This window comes from Galendromus occidentalis, unplaced genomic scaffold (genome assembly GCF_000255335.2).
Source record: "Galendromus occidentalis unplaced genomic scaffold, Mocc_1.1 scf7180000077527, whole genome shotgun sequence".
Taxonomy (NCBI): domain Eukaryota; kingdom Metazoa; phylum Arthropoda; class Arachnida; order Mesostigmata; family Phytoseiidae; genus Galendromus; species Galendromus occidentalis.
This window is the reverse complement of record NW_003805515.1, coordinates 1,057,973-1,078,398: the sequence shown is the minus strand read 5'-3', so window position 1 is coordinate 1,078,398 and position 20,426 is coordinate 1,057,973. Positions and strand designations below refer to the sequence as shown.

The window sequence follows — 20,426 nt, the reverse complement described above, 5'->3', positions numbered from 1 at the left end:
AACGAGCGCAGCATAGCTAGCAAAAGATGGGAGAGATCGCTGTGGACACCGAGTGAGGGCAAGTTTTGATTTCGCGGCGCGCTTGTCAGCATGTGAATGCGCTTCCGCAGCTGATAAGGAAATCTCGTCATCGATGGTCCCATTGGAATCTATCGAATGGGATGCGGGGTCTGTCACGGAAGGATTCACACTGACCATGTTTATCCCGTGAAAAAAACTCCGAAATTCGCGGAAGGTGGGCATTCCGGCCGAAAATCGCGGATTTCATGGCGGATGTGGCGGCCGCCACAAACGCCTAGCCCTACTCATAAGAAATTCCCGCGCGAATTCCCCCCGGAAGTTGGATCAGGGTGAGAATTTTCTCATGGCCTCGAAAATTCAAAAATTTCATAGGGGGGATCGATACTCGATGATTCGACCCAATACGGTTGGACCTGCCCACTGTAGGGCTTCCGCGGGGGCGTCGCCACCAGGACCCGGTCCGGGACCATAAAACAGCCTGGAACCCGTTCGACCACCGAGTCGGAGTGCGTAGCGGTGGCGTCCGCCTTCGTTCGCTCCGAACGGATATTCGGGACACTAGCCGACAACCAGTTCGCTTCAGACCCACCGACGACGTCGACTGCGAAGACTCAGTGGCTGGCCGCACGAGTCGCTCGGCTCAAGCTGATCCTAGGAGCATGGCATCCGTTCGTCCCGCTCGCAAAGATGAGTTCGGCCACCCTGCTCACGTAGCAGCGACTTATATGGCTATAAAACGGGTTCGTACGTCGACGTCCGTTTTGTATACTGGCGCCAACTTTAGTGCCAAGTCGACCGTCGACGCGATCCGACAGCCAAGCTCTTGTCTCTGCCGCATCGAGCCCCTTCCCCCCTTATGGATGTTTACGAAGCACAGACTTGTGTTTTTCCCTCCCGCCGCCTCAGTCATCCCGAATACCCCTCGTGGGCGTTGACGTGGAATCGTACTGCATACTACTCAGGAGACGAGCTCCCCCTCGAAATCTCACCTGGTGGGTTCGTCCTTGACGTTGAGGAAACAAACGAGATATATGGCGCCGATGAGCATGTCGAACATGTATTCCTCACACTGACGGGGCTGTCCCGATTCCGTATCGCAGAATCGCGTACCTTGGTGCATCACCCACACGGACATGATGCCCCAATGGCCTACGCACAAGGGTATGAGCCTGTGGAGATCAGATGATATCAGCGAGGAACGCGACACAAGGAAAGATTCCAGCGAATGTACGACATGCTAGATCGAGTGAAACGTTTGCCGACTACGTGGTCGGAATCGCGACGACACGTTTTCCGGGACTTGCATTGCCTCTGATTACCTCGGGGCGAGCAACCACACAATCGTAACAAGCGAATAAATAGCCGACCGAGTTACGGGAAGGTGTGCGGGGAATTCAACCGCTCAGAGAAAATTTCACACGCGACTCTCCGCCGAAGAAGCTACAACGCTCTGCATTTCAGCGTCTCCGGCAAGCGGTGGTCTCATTTTCAATTCAAGTTCGGAGAGCTCGAAGATCATCGGGATTCTCGCGTCCGCACTCACCAGAACGTGTACTCCGACGTGAAGAGTGCAAGGCAGATTATTCTCGATCCAACTGTACAGAGTCTGCAAATGGAATGAGCCAACGCTCGTTAGAAGCTCCTCTCTTAGGCCTCGTGTTTCAACAAAACGTTCCAATCGGTAACTCCCCGCCTGTATGAGCCCAATTATTGTGAACTACTAAAACCTTATCCGGCCTGAGCCCTCCCACGTTCGTATTCGGATGATATTCACAACTGATCAAGATCGGCTCCCACGCTAATGCGCGACGTAATCTATCCACTCTCTAGCCGTTGGGACGTTCGATGTCACTGCCGTCACACGGGACGAAGCCATGTATCTGTCAGGCTCAGTCCGCCGTGGGAGAGCTCACGGTCAGAGTAAGAAACAGGACTCCCGCTGCCCAGCCAAGCTGCAGCACTTTAAGCGAACATTAATGTTCCTAAAGTTGCCAAGCCATTAGAAGACCCAGCCCACGGACGGACGTCTGTCCCTCCGGCCGTCTTTCCAGACTGTCTATCTTTCTTGGGCGGAAGCGAGCTCACATACCTCCAGATGAACTGCAGAGTGGCTCCCGTGCGACTCATATTGTACTTGTCGGGAACGGAGCGCCGCAGCGCTCGGTGGTAGCTTGACAACGACAGAGCGATGCTCACCAGAGACGACACAATTGATGCTAGTTGGCAACCGCCTGAAAATGTCGAGATTTTTAGAATTTGGAAACGGTTATTTTCGGCCCGCGTACGCGGTCAACGACAGAATCGTTCGATGTCGCTCGTGCGGCCGTATGCTCGGTTTAGCCTTCCGAAAAGCAAATCGAAGGCCTGATCGAACAGGGGGTACCCAATCCAAATATTCGCGGGACCGGCGTCTTTGATGACCCCTACCGGACCATTGAAACCGAAGGGGAGCCCCATCTCAATAAAGGAAATTAGAAGTCATTCGGCAACGAATTCTTTGAGGTATATGGAAAGATCCCCAGGCTCCAGTGAAGTACGGGGACTCCAAACTTCCTTGACCCCTCCTCGCTCCGAGTTCCTCGGGAGGATCTGAATGGCTCGGCGAATGCTCTGAGGAACTCGATAGAAGACGTCTTTTCCGGCGGACCCCTCCGGAGCCCCGGACATCTTCGGCCCCAGAGAACGCAAGAGAAATATCGACAGGTTCACAGTTCTCATTCGCGCAACACTGACTGAATGTGGGAGATATCCATTCTAGCGAGCCCTCCACCATACTCTGGACGGGAATTGCCGAATTGAGCCTCAAACAGAAGGTGTTGCATCGGGAGTGCCTCGCGAGTTCCCGGAGCTGGTACCGCGGTTTCGCCCCAGGTGAGGGGAGACTGTCAAGGGCTCCAGACCTCCTCAATGATAAATCGCTGAATCTGGCCCAGATCGACCCACACTCATCACGATGGTCTTCCCCGATTCCTGGCCGTTTATTCCCGCATCCTGGTATATGTCCGGCGGAATTTCTTCAGACCGCATGACCTATACCCGTCTGCTCCTAACAGGGAAAGAAACTCACCGAGAAACTCGTTCTCAATATGACCCGCATGCGAATATTCGCTGGCGATCAAAAATATCTGCAAGGTAGCTTGTGGCGCCGACTGTAGAACTGATTTGAAGAGCGAAAGTAGAGCTGTGTCTCGGTCCTCATGAATCATGAGAAGATAATAATCGACCTGAAATAATGAATGACGAGCTTACTCCTTGCGGTCCGCTATCATCGGGAATATTTAGCGTATCATGGTACGCGTTCGAGGAAGATGATAAAAGGTCTCCTCCAATTGTCCGCCGTTCTGCAATCGAAGCCGGAATCTAAACAATCAACGATTTTCCATCCATTCAAATATTTAATGAAGAGATCAATCTTCGATGATCACGATCACAGAAAAGAAAACAAGGCCAGATGAGAACCATCACTGAGTTACAGAAACTGCTCGCAATCCTCAACATGGAGCTCCAGCTCCTCGTGAAACAATCGTCATCTTCTGGCGAGCGACTGGGGACCAGAGGAAATCGAATACCTGGCTCCGATTGCCTAACTCTGGGCGTAGGTCGCGGAAGACATTCAGAGAGGCACAAAAAGGAGCGAATCAAGGAGGGACGGAGCGCTTGTCACATATCGATGCTTGAGGCTCCCTCGAGGGAGAACCCAGCTTCTTTGATTACGCCTCGATGCGTTGAGGCTCTGGCGCCCGGTCGGGCCAGCGACGCAATGAATCCCCCATGACCTCACAGCACCCTTGGTAACGGACAGTCCAGCAGACCAGAATCCCAATCGCGGATTCACTCGGATCGACTCGAGAGTCATCCGAATGAGAGGAGAGTTTTTTATCCGCATACTTCGCGAACCATGCTCTCGCGAAGAATCCGGAAATAGAATCGTGTGGGTGATATTATTCATGTGTACGCAGAGAAATTCCAAATCGCCAGCGCGGAATGAACATATTCATGTACGTGTGCCCGCCGCGATATGTAAGCTGAGCTGTTTCTTCCCGGGAAACGTTAGGGAGCCGAGCTGAAATCATACATGTTTAATCCCGAGAGGCTAAATGCTTGCTCGCTCGCTCGGGATGTTTGGTTTGCTCCGCTCTGAATGGCTCAGTGGTCAAGTCGTCGACTCTGGGGATGCACTTAATTTCGCGGGATATATGCGCTGCTTGGGCAAGCAATGCCTCGCAAAGCCCACCCGAGGCGAACCGGAAATACGGACGGACCGACCGACCGACTGGCTAACCGTCCGCTCGTCCGGCGCCCATAGCCGAATGAATAGTCTCCGAGGGACAGCTGCGGAGCAACATCGAAGAGACGGGAAGGCCTTTAATTGGCCGGGCAGGGAAGCTCTCAACCGAAGTTTGTCCATGTATGCATATTGACGGAGCGATCCCGAACCGCCAGGAACTTTGCATCGCCAACCAGGTCGCATAACATGCATTGCTCCAAGCGGAGCGAAAACATGTTCCCCCACGAATTCTGCCGTGCGCGAACTCAAGTCTGCGTCCTGCCGCAAACTATTCCACCTCGCTCACAACTCAGAGCCCAGATGTAGCGTATCGTACCGAATCGAGTTTATTTAACAAATTGTGTAGTGGATGGGCTAGTCCGAACAGCTGCAGACTCCGCAGATGCCAAATGGAGAACGGTTACGTCAGCAGAAAGGTTCCTTTAGAAAAGACCCGTCCGCCATGGTCGACCGCCGCCGTTTATACCGTTGCGTAGTACGAGTGCATTCGTTTCTCCTGGGAGACAACAAGTGCTCCCTGCCCCCCCCCCTCTCCCGCAATGCCCCCTTCCGAAACCGACCACTAATCGCGTTACTCAAGCCTCTGTTTGGCTTGCTTTCGCTGGCCGCTGATGTTGAACGATGATGCCGGTTCGGATCGATACTCGCGAGCTCCCGGGCTCTTCCACCTCCGATCGCTGCATGACGAACACGGCTCGGCGGAGCAAGGGCACTGCATGATATTAATGCGATGATTCACTCAAGGAAACTGCATGGGAGCATCCAAGTGCGAAAACGAACGACTGCCTGACGAAACAAGCAGCGTAAACAGTCATTGATTCGTGCTCTTTGGACGCTCCCCTAAATGAGCACATCCATTGCGGGCCGATGATGACAAGCAGGAAACCGGAAGAGAGCACGTAATTCAATCAAGGACCAGCTCATACGATCCTATCGTATTCTTCAGCGCACCGTTCTCAATCTTCTCCGCAGCAGCAGCAGAAGTCGAATTCCTCGCTCCCCGATGTCGTCGTCGTCGTCCTGGAGTCGATTGATCCGACGCGTTGAATCGCGAATACGACACTCTTTTAATTGACTTATTGGCTCAGACGGCAGGGACGGCTCTTCGGGTTACACTCGCGACATGTCAATTTGGGATTCGGGGAGTACAACGGGAACGTGTTGCGGCCGACTTCATCATTAGCAGGTGGTATCTCCTCCGAAGTTTTTATGCCGTCGGCCCGCTCTCGAGGTTCTGCAAGACCGCTCCACCGACGGCAATGAAGAACGATTGTCCAAGACTGCCTCCATTACAATCGGAGAGAAGAATGGGGATTCCGATAGGAATCAGTCCCCAGACTTTTGCTCGGCTCGTTCCAGTTTCACAACGGCCCATCTCGAACCGAACAGTCTCGGAAGTTGAGGTGGCCAGGGCTCTCCTCTTCGGTTGCAATCGATGTGCTCTCGACCGGGTATTGCGAAGTTCGCTCGGTAGACCGAGGAAGCTTAACGAGGTAGGTATGAGGTGGGTCCGCTAGGTTTTGCGCGTCTCGGCCAGACGTTTTACCACTGCCCTTTAACTAACCTGTCTTTCCTTTGGCTGCTCAATCCGATTAGTGACGTAAGGGCATTGGTCTCCTCGTTGCTTGGCCTGTCTCCGTGACTTGAACCCGTACAGGAGAAGCTCGAGGTACCTGGAATGTCAAGTTCCTATAAGAGAATCACACCTCTGCGACCGGGAGGTGACTAAAACCGGGAATAATGGTGATATGTGTTGGAGTTTTGGGAATGGATCGGGAGCAAAATTCGACCCGGGGTCTGAGATCACTGATCTGAGTTGCTGAAGGAAGCTCGAGAATTCTCGTATTCCTCGCTGATAAATGTTTCTCCTCTTATTATTATCGGTCCGATCCGAACCCCTCGGGTCTATCCGCAGCGCTCTGTTTTTTGTATAGCTTTCTCATCAACATAACTCTATTTTGCTACGCCACAAGGCAGAGCAAGCTCTGTCTGTTTACGGCATCCTATCGTCGATGTTGCTCCCACCGTCGGCTTGGCCGAGGCCACCGGAGGCGCTGCTACTACCGACTACGCAATAGCTATCAGGCGGCCGGAGCAAACCTCTATCGGTTGCGGTTTGAGCAAATAGCGGCATAATTCTGCTTATCGTCTTGCCGTAGGATAGGCAGTTTCAATTGGGTTCCGGACGGGGCATATCTGAATTGCCAGACCAACGACAGTGCGTGCCGTTGCGTCGAGGCACAGCCAGCGGATGGATGTCGCCTTCGGCAGTTTCGGCAAGGAGTGTACATTCGCCCGCTTAGCATCTCCGTTCGTGAGTTTGGACGACCGGAAGCCGAACTCTCGAACTCGGGAACAACAATCTCCCGATCCAGACAACAAGATCAGAGTGACAGTCGAATCTCCGAAGGAATACAGTCGGACATGGCTCTGCCCGACCTTGGGCTCGGGAATTCGCTCTTCTCATCGGCTCCTTGTATGTCGATGCTCCGCTCTCTTCACTTCTACCCTGGACGAGAGCCAGTCATGGCTGGACCGACGACGAGACCCATCCGACATTCCAGGAGTCGGCGGCAGACTCGGCGGTACCCGGAGCAGCACTAGCAAATGAGATCTAATTGGGGCGATTACCAGAGAACGTTTCCGTTCGATTGGGTTGCTAATTTCCTTTTTAAGGGATGAATTTGTCGCCGATGTTTTTCTCCGCGACGCTGATTGGCTGGCCAGCCGACCGACCGACCGACCGGACAAGCGGACGCGCCGGAGAACGACCGGCGGCGCACTGAAAGGCCAAGTTGGGGTTCCGTTCATTCGGGTTCGCTTCCGTCGGGAAGCGACTTGACAGGCGGCCTTCCTTGCCTGGGCTCCTCTTTTCGTCCGGCGACCACGAGGACGGTAGAGCAGCGGGGGAACCTCGAACGGTCCGGTGGCTGGCTGAAACCGACGTGAAACCGACCATCGCGAATATCCGCGGGGTCATGCCATGGTTCCCTCCGGGCGTTCCGGTCCCTAGAGACGAGCTTCCTCGAAAAGCCGTGGGATCCCGCCATGACAGCCGAGACTCAAGATTCCATTGTCGACTGATAAGTTTCTTCATTATTCACAAAATCACCGCGGGTAGCTACAACAGGGCTCGAATTGTTGTTGTTGGAACACGGTGACGAGGAACGGGGTGGATCGAGGAGGCGGATGCAAAATTGGAATGCAGCGAACCTACCTTATCACAGGACCGAGGAAAGCCAGGTGAAATACGATTCGTATCAGCCAATCGCACATCGACATTTTCGGCCGATGCAACATTGGATTGTCTTCAAGACTCGAGTCCTTCATCGCCTTCGAAGATTCTTTGTCGTCTTGGACATACCACCGTACTGAGAACACGTTCACGATTAACGACGGGATCACTGGAATCGAAAAAGAACGAGAGATGAGAACTCCTCGTATCGAATAGGATGTGTGCCCTTACCCTCTCACCTTCCATCCCGGTGATTTTCTGTTCGGAAGAGTCGAATCGTGTTTGAGCAAGATGAGGTTTCCCTGCCCCGATCGAATTTAGGAGCTCACCTGTGAATGCGACCGTTATGCCGGCGCACGCGAGATGGTGGTTGACATAGAACAGGTAGCAGATGAGCACGTCCATGGCGAGATCCACAGCGTACGAGAGCAGCGAGAATACCGTGAAGAGTGCCGAACACGCTGCAAAGAAAGGATTCTCTCTCATTTTTTCCTGCTGTCCCTCGTTACCTCGGAAGACTCTCGAAGTGAAGCTCCTCGGAGCTCGGAACCACGCTCACTGAGCGTATGGGACGACAGGAACGAGCTCAGCTAAGGATTCGCTATCAGGAAAATATGCATTTCCAGAAGTCACTCGAATAGAATTGCGGCTGCACCAGCGAGCACGGGCGAGAGAGCGTTCGACTGACCGGAGGGAACGCTCCGCAATGTTTTATACATTCAGGAGCCACCGTAAAGATGTTCTTCCGCGTTCCGTACTCCGGTTCCCTGATTTTTCCCATCGCGAGAGCTCGTTGTATGCACGAAGTCCGCGTGCCGTACTCTCACCGCTGTTACTAGTCCTCCCGCTGCGAACTCGCGCGCCGCTGCTTTGGCGCTTGCGTATCTTTTTGTTTGAGACGTTCTCGTTGCTTGATTTCCATTTGATTGCAGCGCTGGAGTGGCAGCCTCCCATACCGCCTTGACGTCCGGGGCCGAGTCGGGCACGAAAACGCCTTTCTTGTTCCCTCGTTGTAGGAACTTTTTCTTTCAGTCTCGACTTTCGTCCAACTATATTCCTCCTCGCTTCCGAGTTGGCGTTCCCCCGAAAAACGAACAGCGCCACGAGGGAACAATTCGACGTCTACGCAAGCAATCACAACCCCGCGCGGAGGATCGGATTGAGGGAAATTCGCACGACTGCACCTACCTGTGAATGAATCCTGTTTCTTGCGGATAGCCGCGTTTGTTGGTAAGGGCTCGGTGGAGCCCGCATAATCGTACGTGCTGCTGCCACTTCCTCCTACGAAGCTATAGTCACGTTGCTGTGGGAAGATAAGAGACGACGGCGTTAGTGAAACAAAGCAAGCCGGCACGGAGGCGCTCAGGAAGACCAACTACACGTAGCTATATATGGTCGTGTGCCCGAGGATGGAAATCTGCTTCCAACCGCAATGGTGGCCGCCGAAGGAAGAACGAAACACGAACAGGAAGCGGACGCGGTCACAGACGCACTCCACCCCGGGCTGTCTCAGCCGAACTTGAAGTCAACTCGAGTGGCTTGGAACACGCCATCCGATGTTCAATTACTCGGCTGGACCCGACCGGATTCAACTCGTCTCTACTCGACAGTGACCCCGTGACGGCCGTGCTCCTCTCGAGTCTCCTCGTTCTACGTGTACCCACTTCACCTTGGTATCCGGGGCGAACCCGGACGGGGCTTGCCACCGGCCGCCTACGTCGACCCATCAGGTGGAACCGAGAGCTAAGCAGAGGCCGAGCACTCCGCTGAAAGGAATTCGAAAGAAAAACGGAGAGAGAAATCAGCGAAACGGAAAACTTTAGTTGGCTTGTTCGCCGACGTCGTTGTCGTCGTCCTCGGCCCGTCGAGCGGAGTCTTACGACCTTACCATGCTACGCAGTCCGGGGGTCCCCTCGGAACTCGCCGCGCTCTTGTTGCCCCCGCTCCGAAAGGTTCTTCTCAAAGTTCTCAAGGAGAGCCTTCTCCCAGCGGCCAATTGTAGATAGATCGGCGGAGAACAAAGCTCGACGGAGGAAGAAACGACAATCAGGTGTTGGTCCAACAAGAAGCAATAACTCGAGGTTAAAACTCGGTCTGGACCCGAGTCCGTTCTGTTTTTCCAGCGGATCATTACAGCCGAGCGGAGCGTCAGAAGGTAGACCGCTGTTTGCTCGAAGTGAGCGCAATGAAGGATGAAATTATGGGCTACCCAGAGCCAGTCGGAGTTTGTTTTCTCTTCTCCGGCGAATGAAAAAAAAACTCCTTGGGAGAGTATGCACCCGACAGCGTATCTTGTTCGAAGATTTATTCGGGGCACGCAGGAACGCTGGATGGCTGAGTGGGCGCTTAGTCGGACCGGATCTTCGACCAACGTGGCATATACCGGACGCATTTTGGTCTTCACATACAGCGACATCGAATCGACGCTTCAGGTATAATAGTGTCCCTGGCACGGACAATCTTCGAATATCTTTCAAAAGTTCACCGAGTTTTCATCAGGCCCCGTATAGCGAAACTGACATTGGGAACGTGTTCGTCGCGTTCGACAGATGGACCGAAACAAACCGCGAGCTCCATCGTGCGTCGTGGGACCGATCGTGCTCATTTTACCTTGGCTGTTGTCGCGTTCTGGAACGGTGGAAGCGTCATGTACTGTCGTTCTTGATCACGCATCAGTTGATCGATTCTTGAAAGTGTGGAATTCATTGCGGACGACATCGAAGGGTGCTGGAGATGAGATTGTGCGCCAGGTCCCGCCTCGGCATATTCCCCAATGTTTTCCATCATTCCTGCAAATGAGATGAAAACGTTTTCTTAAGCCGATGGTATAATCTGTCAATCCTCAATAAGTATAGCAGCTTATAGCGGGTATCGTTGGGATCTTCGATCGAAGAAGTATTCGGAGGGTGGAGAAGACGGAGAAGCTGAGCCGGGGTCCTGTGCGCGTGGAGTGAACGAGAATGCGCGGGGCTCCGGAACCTCGAGCATGGGATGAACGCAGGCAGGATGTCACGCTTTGAACGAGGCTTCGGCCTTACAGCCATTAGGTGAGGGAGAAGGGGGCTCATGACAAAAGAGCCACTCATAATTCGGGACCCCCAGGACAGTCTGACGCAATATGTGTGATCATGCCCTCCTTCATCGTGTTTGGGGCGATTGTGTTCGAAATCTCCGCTCCAATAGGCGCCTTCGTCAGATGACAGATGTCTTCCCCACCACACCTCTTCACGGAAACCTCGCTTGACCCACAATCTCGCGGATGAGCGCGCCCTTCGACCGATTCACAGCTGATAGGCCCCTTGGTTCCTTCTTCCAAAGCCGTATAGAATATCCGGTATAGTATGATAATTCGGTGAATTGAGAATCCTAATGAAAGGATTCCGAAAAAAAAAAAAATCCCGCCTAAATAATGCGTCCTGAGGGCACAGTGACGAGAAGGAGAGGCTGTCGCATCACGGTGTCTCGTATTCTGGGTCAAATCCCGCTTCGGAGTACTTCACAAGGAATTTTCTGACGAGCTTTCAAATGTTCGTTGTCCGTCCGTTTGAGAGTTCTCTGAGACGGACTTGCCGCCGCAGTTCCCCGTCGGAAGAGCGTGGTTGCTAATAAATGGCCTCTCAAAGAGAGGGACGGGAAGGGTGCGGACCTCCACGAGAACAGAGCCGCCTAGAATCGAAAGCGGGAGAAGAAAAGCTCCTCCCGTTATGGCCGCCGTTGCCGTCAGCTGCTCGACGTTCGAAACGGAACAGATCGAAGGAATCGTATCGTTTTTTTCCGTCTTTCTCTCTTTCCGAGTCAGCCAGCCAGCCATCCACCTAGCTCACCCGGTTGCCGTCCGACCGAGCGACCGACCGGCCGGCCAGACATCCAGCTGCCTGTCTGCCTGCGGAGCTCTTTCCGCTGCCGTTTCTAGAGCTGCCTCCTCCCGCGCTGTTCCCTCCGCGGGGCGTTTTGTCTGCCGTCCCCGCACGTTGCGCAGCCCACCCTCAAACCCACAGGGCTATCCATCAGCTGCAAAACTTCTTGAGATTTCTTCTCTGCTCGGCCCGTGCTTCGGTGGCTCCTGCCGTACGAGAGAACGAATGAACGAAACACCGCTGTTGAACACCGTATTGACGGCATCAGATACTCGCAAGCCGATGAGCGGAAGTAACCACCGCGTCTGACCGCGTATCTCGCGTTCTTCCTGTTCGCGTCCTTTCGACGCTTCTTTCCCCTTTTTTTTCCTCCTCGGATGGTGGGGGTCGGAGTAAAACTTTAATCACAGACTTCCTGTTTAGAGGAGTGGCGGGAAACGGTGTAGAGCGATCGAACGCGACGGCTGACGAACTAATATCCCAGAGCATTAAGCGACATCGAGAGCGCCGCTCACCGAGACTTCTGTGGAGAGGAGAGACGCGATCCTCTCCTACGCTCTTTTGACTCCGGAAGAAATCAAATCTTCCACCCAGTGAGCCAGCAGCCGCGACACCCTTCCAGCGGGCAGCATTCTACCAACAACAGCACCGCTTCCTGGTTCGTTGATTCGCCATCCTCACGGCCAGACTCGCTGGTGGGCTTTAACGCGCCGCCGCGTACGAGCCTCCACTACGACACAGCGACGACGTTTTTTTCCGATCGATACGTTCACTGCTAATGCATCTTGGCTTTATGCCAGCACCAGCGCAAGCGGCGGTAGCATCGCGGACAGCCCCGAAAAACCTCGTCGTCTTCTTTTGCACGAAGCCATTCGCAGACTTCTCCTGAACGAGCTGCTTTCCTGCCCCTCCTCCACTTCCTTTCTCGTCCCGTTCTCTGTTCCGACGTTCCTAAATTAAGCAACGAGCCCCGTATAGGAAAAAGTATTACGGATAAAGCGTCACGAAACGAAGGAGACTTGGGAGGAAAAAGGCTCCGACTTTGTCAGCGACAACGGAGAACGAAAAAAGAAACCTGTCACTTTTAGCGAAGCCTCCGCGCACTGCGCGAGCGGGGTGAATCGCCCGATCGGGACTTCCCAAGCGGGAAAAACTCGAATTGATCAATACCTGATTGGATCTTGACGCGATATGGGAGCTACGACGTCAATACGCCATCGACGAACGACCGGGCGGATAGGTATGTAGGTATACGCATATGAGAACAATGTGAATGCTAAAAGGGGCGTCCGGGACACTTGAGGCTATTTCCCTTCGCAAGCTGAGGGTTCTTGTGATGAACTCGTCCGCTAGACCTCGAGAATTCCTCTACGACTAAGAGCTATCCGATGTCTTCTGGTGCTGCTTTTTCTTCGTTCCAAGTAATGGAGTCCCCCCCTGGGCGAAGCCAAACGGTAGGAGCAGCGGGGACGGAGATCATATTCTTTATGTGGCCGACGTGAGCGGACAGCGCGATGGTCCTCGATTGGCGACACGAACGTCAGAAAGACCTGCGCTGGTGTCCGTTTCCTGTCATTTTTCTAGGCATAGCTCCCATGTTCCTCAAAAAGCTCATCCAGTTCTCTGGGCACGGCTTCGCGACCCAGTGTTTGGATCGTGCTCTGCTGGCGATACTCGACTGGCCTTCGAAAAGCGGTGATTCACTGCCCTTAGGAGCTCACGCGAGGCCTTCGCGTGCTGTTCTCGTAAAATCGAGATTCCAAAGGTTGGGACGCTTACCGAGCGTCATTTCCGGATGCAAACAGCAGAGGATCGATACCGCGCTCAGGCCCGGCCTTGTCGCCCGCCAACTTGCTGGGACAGTCCCGTCGGGATGGCTCTCCGTTCAAGCGAGAGCAGCCTTCGCAAGCGAGCTGAAGGGTGGATTGCGGACGGACTGGTGAGGCTGGATGTTCGATCGGGTTGCTGGGGAGCCGACTCGCTGGCGTGCACTTTCCTCCCGGGGGCCATGAATTTTAAGTCATTTAAGTGGCTTTATTTAGAAGCTGCTTAGCCAAGACAACTTTCGCATGTTGCTCCTCCGCTGCGGGGGCTGAGCGAGCCGGATTGCTGGTGCCAGTGATCCGGACACCCTTGGGAAAGCGGCAATGGATCCTACCCAGCATAACGGTAGCTTGCGAGCGGGCGGGCGAGCAAGCTGGGCCGGGCGGTGGTGGTCGTGGTAGTGGTGGTGGCGGCGGCGAAGGCTGTGAAGGGGGAAAGCTTCATAAGCCTCCCTCGATGGGAGCTTCTTCAGCAACTTCAAGTGATCTGAGTGCGGGTTGGATCCTCTGATGGCAACAATGTCGCCATCGACTGCAGAGGCTCCTCCATCAACAGCAGCAGCAGCTCCGGGAAAGCAGGCGAGATCGAAAAAATAAGTGAAGCCTCGATCATGATTGTATGTGTGTTGTCCAAAGAATGGACTTCAGCGATGCCGGGACCGACGCACGTATCCCAGGCAGCGAAAACCGCTGCAGATTCATTCGTACTACTCAAGCCGGGAACGACAAGTCGGATACTGCAGATTGGGGCGCAGAATGGACCTACTCGTTTATCTGGTGATCCGATCAAGGGCTTTTACAATATTGTCGAGCACAGAAGAGTATTTCTTGGATGGGCTATCAATGAACTTGAGCCTCGCGCAAAAAATTGATGGGAAAAAAATCTCCGGGGCTCACTGCTCCGTCTCCATTCTCCTCCGGATCTCCCTCCCGGATCAATGAGAAACTCGAACGCTTCCGAAGGAAAAGCTCGAGTCTCATTAAATGGTGGACATTGTTCCGATAGATAGAGCGAGCGAGTCTTTCAGTTGCGACATGTTTACTGCCTATAAAGCTCCTGGCAAGCTGCTTAATGGGGCCGACTGCTGCCGTCAGAAGCCCCCCCCCCTGCGACCGCTATTGCTGCTTGTGCGATAACCAGGTGAGAGGGTGCAAGGCCAAGCATCGAAGAGACAGCCAGGCAAGCAACTGGCTAGCCCTGTCGTCGAACCCACGAGGTATTAATAGACCGACGCTCGCTTGCTTTCTAGGAGCACAAGGATACGATGAGAATCGGGAAACGTCAACCTCTCTCAGCCTGGCTGGTCGGATGGAAGCTGCGGCTTCAGTCTGCGAGGGAGGCCTGACAGGAGGGAAAAAGCGTTATATGTATGTATTTATATACGACCCGGGTCAGGTGCGGCACCGCTTGCTTTCTTGCGTCGGTGAGACATTAGCAACAACGGTGCGGAGCGGCGAGCCAGAGTAAAGCATTGACCAAGATGGACGTTGACTCGGCGAAGGCTAACGACCAGGCCGCAGACGAAGGAACGGACCGTTGACGTTCTATTCGTTCCCTCTCATGTTTTTCTTTTCTCGTGCTGCCGTGCAGCTCTTCCTCGGAGAAAACATATGCAGGGGGAGAGAGGACGTCTTCCCAGGAGAGACTCCATCGAATGTCTCTCTCTTTTTCGCTCTCTCTCTCTCTTCGGTGTAGGACATTGGTCGATGTCGCGATTCGAGCTGGATACGATTGCGTCATCGCGCGAATCGAGAACGACCAAGAACGCAATCAGAGATTATAGAGAGTCCGACCATACAGTGGCCCGAGTAGCTTGTGCTCAGCTATTTCTTGGCGGAACACTGAGCGAGCGCGCATGCGGGGAAGCGCAAGGAAAATGAGCCGAATCTCTGCAACGCGGCTGACCTATTGGATGGCCGCAAGGACAAAAGAGCGGACTGCTTTGAGGAAAAACGGAAGACTATGGCGGACGTTATGAGTGTGCGATGATGGCATGCTCTGAGCCCTATCTGCGTGGAGGGAGCCCGAGAAGTAGATGAGAAGAAAGAATGCCGGCTCGGGGCTTGGACCCTAGGGTCTCGGTCGCAGGAGAAGGCCGATTGGCGTCGAAAGACGGGGAAGAGGGCTTCCGAGCAGAGGAGCATGGGAAGGCGCAGTCTCCAATAACGGGATTGGGCTCAATAGATGTCAACGTCAGAGATGACTGGCCGGGCGACCAGAGTGTTCTGCGTCTTGGCTTCGTCTAATCTCCTGCCTTTCTACGCTCCCTCTGTCCTCGCAGATTCCTCCTCTATCTTTCTGATTCTCTTGGCTCCTTATCATCGCCAGGTAGATCCCCCTCGCATCTCATGGTCTTCCTCATCGCGAATGTGGTTGTGGGCGATCTCTGCCCTGCTTGCCTCGGTAGACATGAATGATGCGCTGTTGATAGTTTGCGTCGGCACGCTTCCTCGTCAAAGCTCTCCGTCTATCCCGTCGCCGGGTAAGAGAACGCGACCTCCTGTCACTCGACTTTTCGACTAGCACGATCCGTCCATCGGAACGACTTCAAACGTTCTCGACCTGAACTTCCGAGCTCCTAGATTCCGAGTCAAACAGAACGATTTTCCTCATCGACCTCCGAAGAGGTGACACTCAAATTTTTTTGACTTTCGGTGAAACACGTCCGCCTCACAACGAAGGGCTCTCGGAGATTCGGAACCGTACGCGGATGTGACAGCGTATGGACTACAACAGGTTGAGATACAGAGATACACGATCGACGTTCGGAAGCGATATTTCATCTCATGATGATCATCATCACTCATGTTGTCTCCAGCCAGACAAAGGAACGTCGCCAGTCTCGCGATGCCTCAAGTGCCGTGCTTGATTCATGTGATACTGAACGACTTGTTCGGTCGAGTGTATCACAGCCGTACTGGAACCGGTTCCCGATCCTTCCACAGAGGGATTTACGTCACAGTATTCATCTTGATCAGTTCGCTGTCATCACCATGATGACTGATGACCGAAGTCAAAGAAAAAGCCTTTCTTGTCGATTGCTTCTCCTTCTGATCGAGCCGGAAGGGATCGTCCTCGGAGCTCCATCCCGGACCGGAGTCAGCCGAGCAATCTCGAAACCGTGATCTGATGCCTGTAGAGTTTTGGGCGCAGAGTCGACTCGCGTATGATCGCAAAACACCCCTCCATATTGCCTCCAGATCCGTGGGACTGAGTATCGTCGGAGGAACTCAGCCACGCAGAGGGCCTCCGAACCGGGATGGATAGGAACTTCCTCGACAGGAACTTGGATGGACCTCAAGGGAGCATTGGGTCAGGGCGGTAATGGGAGCATTCATTCCCAACTATGAAGATGCTGTACGGTGGCAGCTGATGGAGTTCCATGACTCTAAGTAGAGCAATTAATGTGTCAGTCTGTACTACCAGAGTAGAGAAGCGCTACCGATCTGATTAAACGATGAAAGTGAAAAAGCGGAGCCATCTCTCCCTGCGGAGAGACCCGGCGTAGTTTCGGAACTCGTGGGGAGCGTCTCTTGCACCGGAGCCACCTTTTGCTTCGCTTCCCCACGATCTCGATGTGGCAGGCCACACCCGAGCCTTTATCCCGCCTTGTTGGCGCAGTAGATGGAATTTCCGAAGGGAATGCGTTGACGCTCCGTCGAACAGATGGGAGGGGAAACCCTCTAACCGAAGAACGGGAGTCATTGCTCGTTTCGAAAAGGAACAGCGAGAAATGACTGATGAATGGTTGATTCATTTATTGGCTTTGAAAAATCAGCTGTCAACTTGCCTCCCCGTTTCTCTGTCTCAAACTTGGGCTTCTCCTCCTCGTCGTCAACCGACTCCGATCCAAATACCCCCGCACTCGAGCAAACTAGCCATACGCGCTTCCGTTCATTCCTTGCTCCATTCGGCGGGCTCGAGCGATCACGTACAGCGCGACGGCCATTCCACCGTTCAGGGTTTCTCGGAGCGAGAAAGAGCGAACAAAATGGCGGAAGGGGTGGTAAGAGACTAAAATTGAGATCCGTGAAGGATCAGAAGGTAAGTCGACCCGCCTCGTGGCAAAGTCTCCCGGGGGAGAATCGAAGGAAACGTCGGTCTGAGGAAAATCTTGGTCGCATGCAGCGCGCCAGCCGAGTGAGAACCGATGGGGTTCGGAGGAAATACACGAACCTCATTGGAATGGGGGACGAGCGGCGGAGGGAGATTCTGAGGGACCACAGGGGAGCACAGGAACAAGCGAGGGGAGCCGAACGGGGCGCCGCGCCGTCGAAGCGTAGAGACCGAGCGAGCGTAGACGGGGGAAAAGTGGGGAGCGTCGTAATATGGGGAGCGTATATCATATCGGCGAGCAAGCGAAACCCCCGCAGTTGGAAGGCAAGTCGGTTGCTATGAATTAATAAGCGTTATAAATAACGCTTGCCGACCGACCACCCGGCCGCCGCTCCCTTACTACCGCCGAAGCCGCGTAAGGACTGCTCACTGTACGCCGAGAAACCTTCTCAGTCAGCCGGTAGGTCAGACGGTCACTCGGTGGGCAGGTCTCCTATGAAAACGGGGCTTTGCGAAGGAACCATTGAGGGAGTCCAAGTGAAACCGAGAGCGCGAGAGAGAGAGCTACCGGCCGGGCAGACAAACGCGCAGGCACGCAGCGAGTCAGTCGGCCAACTGTGACCAGCTGAGGTTATAAGAAAGCTCATCAAGAGAATTGAGTTGGTTCGTTTTCGTGCGGGGGTGGCGGCTGCTGTTCCGCCGCCGCCGCCGCCGCTGCGATGCTGGGGAGGAGCTGCCCGCTTCCAGAGGCTCTCTCTGTCTCTAGCCCTCTTTCTTATTTGTCTTACTGGGTCGAGTAAGTGAGAGCGATCGAGAGAACGGTACAGCGAGATAGCTGCGAGACTGCAAGGCCTCGCCACCATTAGGCAACGTTCCGTCTGACGCCGGCTCGGATGACCGTAGAATCGGGGGCGGCAGGCACCGAGCCGCGATTCCCTCTTTCTCGTCTTCAATGAAACCCTTCTCGGGCTCTCCGAAATCTGCTGCCTCTCGAGCACTCTGGGCGTTGCTTCCCGCTCGTTGGCCGTGCGTACAGAAATCCGTAGAATTGGGGTGCACGACCCCTCTCCCGACCCGCCTACCTTGGCGAGGCCTCCTTTCCCTGCCCTTCGTTCGGCCGCAACGTACCGGCTTCCAGACATTCCGCGGCGGACTACCGAGCGGCCATGACCTCTCACTCAGTTAGATACGCGGGGAAACGCTCCCTTCGCCATGCCAACGCCCCCTCCTCCTCCCTTCCCGATCTGAACAAGCAGAGAGCAGAGAAACTTACCCAATGGACTGTCCTGATAAACGGATGGAGGTTTAGAAGATGCGCCGTGAGGATGGCGAGGGAGCGAGGCGATCGAAGGTAACGGCGGTAGAGGTTTCGTCAACGTGCTCTGGCCGGGTGCCGTGTAGTGGGAAGACATGGTTGCTCGCAGCTGGAGCGGTAGGGTCTCGTTCTCTAGATCAACTTCCTCATCGGCCTTGTTCACCATTAGTCCGTCGCCAAACCACCTGGAACGATTATGGATAGCTCGAATAATTGAGGCGGGACATCAGCCACAGACACCCTTCTCTGACCTCCGGCGTTCTCTTGAAAACCCTCGATGTGATCCAGGATTCTGATTCGACGTCAAGTCATTGAGCCGAAGTCGCTCAAGCTCGTCGTTGAAGGGACCTGTCTATCTTCGCCGAGCAGAAGCATGTGCGGAGGGAGTGGAGTCGGGCGAGCGGAGGGCGGAAGAGGGCGCGGACTTAGGCGAGGAATAAGGTGCCTTACTTAGATAGAGCTGGATAAGCGGCGGAACATTCCCCCGAGGGCTGCGTATGCGTCCAATCACGAATTGCCCACTATGTTCTTGGAGGACCTGTCCTTATCGAGACGAATCGCAGCCGAATATTGTTATCGAAACATGCCGGCTGTGCACGTCCACAAGCTGCGTAAATGAATCCCTGCTTCGCCAATCCTTACCGATTGCGGGAGATGCAGCCCTCGGTCGGAGAACGAGCTTCCCTGGGACGGACTCCGCGATGATTAAGCATAGTCGTCCGGGACATTCGTTGGATAGTAGTCGGACCGCTCTAATGAGACGGAATCTCTAGACTTTTTGTGATCAGGGACGGCTCTCGGGCAGAGTGTTTTTTTTGACGTGAGTTTGTCTTTGGTTCATGGTGGAAACATTTAGTCGGTTGAATAATGAAGTATGCCTGAGGATTCGGCCAAAACAGGCAATTCTCCGACAAGGGAGCTACCGAGCCGAGTGTCTGGACATGGATCTCTCAGGAACAGCGAGTATTACGCCTGGGATGAATTCCGTGGTTAGTTCTACCTCCTTTGATCATGAAACTTTCCCTGATGTTTCTTACGGGCTGGCGTGGCAGCGTGCTATGTACTATGAGTTTCAAGCATTTCTTCGTTGAAAACGAATCAGTCGAGGCTGGACACGTTTCTGACCGACATTGAAGGAAACTAATGAAGACCAATCACCTGAAGACGTTTTCACTCAGACAACGGTGATGTCCCTGACATAACCTAGTCTGATTTTTTTCCTAGCAATGAACACAAAATATGCCGGCAACAACATTCTCCAGGAGGCCCCTAAAATGGAGGGAGTATGGAAATGGATAGCGGTCACGGAATCTCTGTTGTTCAATTCGAGACGAAGGAATATTGAGGTAAGGGATCTTCTAACGGTACTCCCTCCTTGGACCTGATTAACGACTAACGACTGGAATAGTGAATTGTCAAAGAGCCGACCGGGATTCCACCGGTACCCCCTCTCATTTCTCTCCAGCGAAGGGTCTCCCAAGGGAAGACGGGATCCGTATCTGAAGGTCGCGCGACAGATATAGTTTCGGAGCTCCCGTAATTTTCCTCACGTCTTCTTCTCCGGTACGTCATCCCCGGGAAACCCATATGAGACACAGCGGCTCCGGTACGAATGCGATCCTCATTAGCATATGGATTTCCGACGCTCGCCATGCGACCTCTCGTTCATTTCCCGCCTCGTATGTAAGTACGTGTATATATATTCAGAGATTCGCACGGATAATAATTTACCCCAATGAAATGTTTGCCAGTGAACCTCGCCTTGAGGGCCTTCGACGAGTATCGGAAGTCGCTGTGGCTCAGATAAGGTACGGACTGAACGAATTTGCG

The 20,426-nt window shown here is 54.0% G+C and overlaps 1 protein-coding gene across 1 annotated transcript in view; it reads right to left on the bottom strand.

Moving 5' to 3' along the window:
* LOC100897362 (XK-related protein 6) overlaps positions 1 to 18,762 on the bottom strand; it is a 22,327-nt gene extending 3,565 nt beyond the window's left edge. Inside the window, exons 1-10 of the mRNA XM_029112778.1 lie at positions 18,555 to 18,762; positions 10,155 to 10,333; positions 8,733 to 8,847; positions 7,874 to 8,005; positions 7,527 to 7,713; positions 5,874 to 5,982; positions 3,089 to 3,245; positions 2,111 to 2,252; positions 1,565 to 1,627; positions 1,011 to 1,190 (exon numbers count right to left, since the gene is read on the bottom strand). Coding sequence (XP_028968611.1) covers positions 1,011 to 1,190; positions 1,565 to 1,627; positions 2,111 to 2,252; positions 3,089 to 3,245; positions 5,874 to 5,982; positions 7,527 to 7,713; positions 7,874 to 8,005; positions 8,733 to 8,847; positions 10,155 to 10,333; positions 18,555 to 18,762 — 1,472 coding nt within the window. The remainder of the gene's footprint in view (positions 1 to 1,010; positions 1,191 to 1,564; positions 1,628 to 2,110; positions 2,253 to 3,088; positions 3,246 to 5,873; positions 5,983 to 7,526; positions 7,714 to 7,873; positions 8,006 to 8,732; positions 8,848 to 10,154; positions 10,334 to 18,554) is intronic.
* Between the last annotated feature and the right edge of the window lie 1,664 nt (positions 18,763 to 20,426).